At 39.4% G+C, this 3,295-nt stretch overlaps 1 protein-coding gene across 3 annotated transcripts in view; it reads right to left on the bottom strand.

The window, feature by feature from the left end:
* Positions 1-3,295, bottom strand: part of LOC116689165 (spermatid perinuclear RNA-binding protein) — an 88,229-nt gene that overhangs the window by 1,431 nt on the left and 83,503 nt on the right. For 2 of the 3 annotated variants that reach the window (XM_032515581.1, XM_032515582.1), the window contains exons 15-17: positions 2,735-2,875; positions 2,523-2,646; positions 2,334-2,384 (exon numbers count right to left, since the gene is read on the bottom strand). In XM_032515581.1, the coding sequence (XP_032371472.1) occupies positions 2,334-2,384; positions 2,523-2,646; positions 2,735-2,875 (316 nt within the window). Of the gene's footprint in view, positions 1-1,184; positions 2,227-2,333; positions 2,385-2,522; positions 2,647-2,734; positions 2,876-3,295 lie in introns of those variants that run through there. The other variant, XM_032515583.1, reaches the window with a different exon arrangement.

Genomic DNA, 3,295 nt, shown 5'->3' with positions numbered 1-3,295 from the left:
CTTAGCGCTCAGGGGAAATCAGTAGATTCATTGCAGCCTGTCACTTATTGACCTAAATCAAGCTGCTAATAACATATGAATTAGCCTGGTGCAGCTTTATCTTAAAGGATCATTATTACAACTTGGCTCTTATTTTTATAGTTTCCCCCCCCCCTGAAAATTAATTCACTGTTTGCCAAGCCCCGTCCCACTTAGTTACTGTTGCTGAGCCTGTCAAGCTTTCTGTTCTCGCACGGCACATGTGTAGTATTATAATAAAAGCAGATTGAGAAATCAATATTTGCAGCTATTTCTTTTAATTGATGGGTCCAAAATTTGTCTGACTGTAACGGCTATATGACAGCTGGTACTGCTAGATTTTGATTAGCAATCGTTAGCTAGCTAATGAGCTAGCCTTAACTCCATGTGTTTTTCATCCTCACCAGTTGATCTTTGGCTTTAAAAGTAACGCTTGGTACAAGCGAGTTAGCAGGACATTAGGGCTGGGTTCCGGATTCAATACTTTTTAGGTAGTACATGAAACTCTGCTACTTCATTCAATACCTAATGAGTAAATGTCGTCTGCGTCAGTGAGCCAATAAGCATGCTGCATGCTTCTACAAAGAACTAATAATGCTGCTTGATTGTCTAACGTGACACGTTCTAGAGAAACGCGGGAAAAACTCTACGTAACCCAGAGGACGGGGCTCACGTAGTAGGAGCTAAAAAAAAAAGAAGAAAAAAAAAGATTTGTGCCATAATGTGTAATGATGTAATTTCTTTTTGTTTAATAAAATTGGTATTGAAAAAAGTATTGTTCAGGAACCGGTATCAAAGTCAGTATCAAACACAGTTTAATATATTTCCTACACTTTCACTCTTATATTTACGCCTTTGGCAAAAAAAAAAAAGACACATTTCAAACTCTTTGTGTACCGAGTAATTCTGATGTTGCCGCTCTACGCTTACCGCATCAACAAGAATGGCAAAAGCTAAAAAAATACAGTAAGAGTTGTAATAAAGCAAAATTATTATCAGTGGATACATGAGTTAAGAGAAGAGTATGTTTGAAAATAGTATGTTGCATTACTATACAGTATGCTGCTGCAGGCAATATAATTCTTCTTTTGAAAAATAAGTAACTATAAATTAAATCTGTGTATGACTCATAATAAAACCTTAACGGACCACAGGTTACTCAGCGCTTGACAAAAATATCCATTTATTAAACAGAATATAACCTACAAACAGGTCAAAATAAAATCTCTCTCTGAAAAGAAAGTATTTTCCACTCAACACAAAAAAAGTCTTATTAGCTCAAATGCTCAACAGTAACTGTAAACATCCAAACAAAAGGAAAAGGTTCCTCAGTGCAACTGATTATTGTAAACCTGCTTGTTTTTATATCCACAGAAACTGAAAACAATGGAAAATTAATGAAATTCAAATTCAAAACAACAGTCACATCCATCAGTGGTAGTTAAAGGAATAATTAACATTATGACAAAGAAGCTCTCTGATCAATTACATGTTGTAGTCTACATTCTTATAAGGTTTTTTGTTTTGTTTCCTACAATGGATTATTAGTATCTGGTGTGCTCAAGAAGCTTTATTTTTATTTAGTTTGTTTACTACACTATGGTGAATGTTTAGTTCTTTCCCCTACATATAATGTTTTTGTCCCTTACAGGAGATATTTACTTTACTACTTTCTTTTTAGGTCCATAAAATGTTTGTTTAGTTTGTTTCCTTCTGTGTATGGTGGTTGTTTCCTATGTTGAGTGCTTATTTTGTTCCCTATTCAATTTTCATTTAGTTCCTTATAGTCAACGTTCATTAAGCTCCTTACAGTAAAAGTCTTTGACACACTGCAGCTCACTAAACGGTGAACTCAGTTTTTTTTTGTTGCATAATGGTTTGATGATCAAAGAGCTTTTTTTTGTCAAACTCTGTTCTGCCACACCACTTCCTAACGGCCAATTAAATCAAGCTAATGAGGGGACATGGTGTACAGCATTGGTACTGATTGGGTATTCTGGTCAAACGTTTGTCGATTCCACTGTTGTTTTTTTGGTGTTTGAAGCTTGTGTTGTGAACATGCAGTAAAAGTCAGGATATAACTTTAACGAGTGGCTTCCTGTGAAGTGGGTGAGGGAGGCTCCTAATAGGGGTAGAGGTGGGTGATGGGGTATGACGTGGGGACTCTGATGACTGGGACAACTACTGAGGGCATTCTGGAGGGAAAACCTGAGGAAGAACAAAGGAAAAAGGAAAAAAAAGAACTCAAATGTACGGATGTAGTGATGAGCAAATGAAATGGATGGATAATTGATAAAGTGACTGAGTGTGTTTACCGTAAGGATGGAGGGCGCCTGCAGGGCTGTAACCATAAGGAGCACCAAAACCTGGGGAGGGGGGAAGCAAGTACAGGACACAAAATGTATTATTGTATCCAGGTGAATGAGACGACCCCATCATAAACTTGCTTTTATTATCTGAGGCCCTATTTACCAAGAGGTAGTTTGTCATGCAGCTGGACTCACCGGGGGGGATGTATCCATGTGTGGGTGGGGTGCTGATGTAGGGAGCTCTGGGGATGACGGGGACACGTGGAGGTCTGGCGGCGAGGGCCGGGAGAGTCAGCACCGAGGCCACGGGCCGCTTTGGCTACAACAACACACACCGGCACACATCAGCACTGAACATGATGCGGTTTCATTTAAAGCGGACTATAAATCCTGTTGTTTGTACTCACAGGAGGGTTGGGTCTTTTCTTCTTGATGCTCGTAGATTTAGAGCCAGAGAACAGGCAGTTCAGGGCGGCGAGTGCTGCGCTGGCTTTGGCTACTTTCTTATTGGGACCCGTCCCCCGGAAGACCTGCTTGTCCACCTCCACCTATCAAACAACACACAGGAGGATGTCTTCTAATATACTTTGTATAAAGAGATAATGTTTTAGAAACCATTGTGGTTGCTGGACAGAGCTTCTCAAACTGTGCCTCATGCAGAAACCGCTCATATGAACAGATCTGGTTTTAAGGGGCATGGACGAGTGATGGGATTGTCTCTCAAATAGGTTTATAAGGGTTTTAGATGTGTTGTAGTCATTAGATGTACATTCTGTCTTTCTCCCCAGCGGAAAAAAACCTTACTTCAGAATATTAATCTCCATTAATGTGGAGTTAGTAGTAAAGCATTGAATGCCATTAAAAAGTCATAGTTGGTAAGACTAATCGTTGTGAATAATGGACGTTCTCGTCAATAGGTCACAGAGAGGAGTGCTGGTCAACAACATCTTCTCCGAACTCCTATATAC

Source organism: Etheostoma spectabile, chromosome 5 (genome assembly GCF_008692095.1).
Source record: "Etheostoma spectabile isolate EspeVRDwgs_2016 chromosome 5, UIUC_Espe_1.0, whole genome shotgun sequence".
Classification (NCBI taxonomy): Eukaryota; Metazoa; Chordata; class Actinopteri; order Perciformes; family Percidae; genus Etheostoma; species Etheostoma spectabile.
The sequence above is the reverse complement of the archived record's forward strand: the minus strand, read 5'-3'. Positions and strand labels throughout refer to the sequence as shown.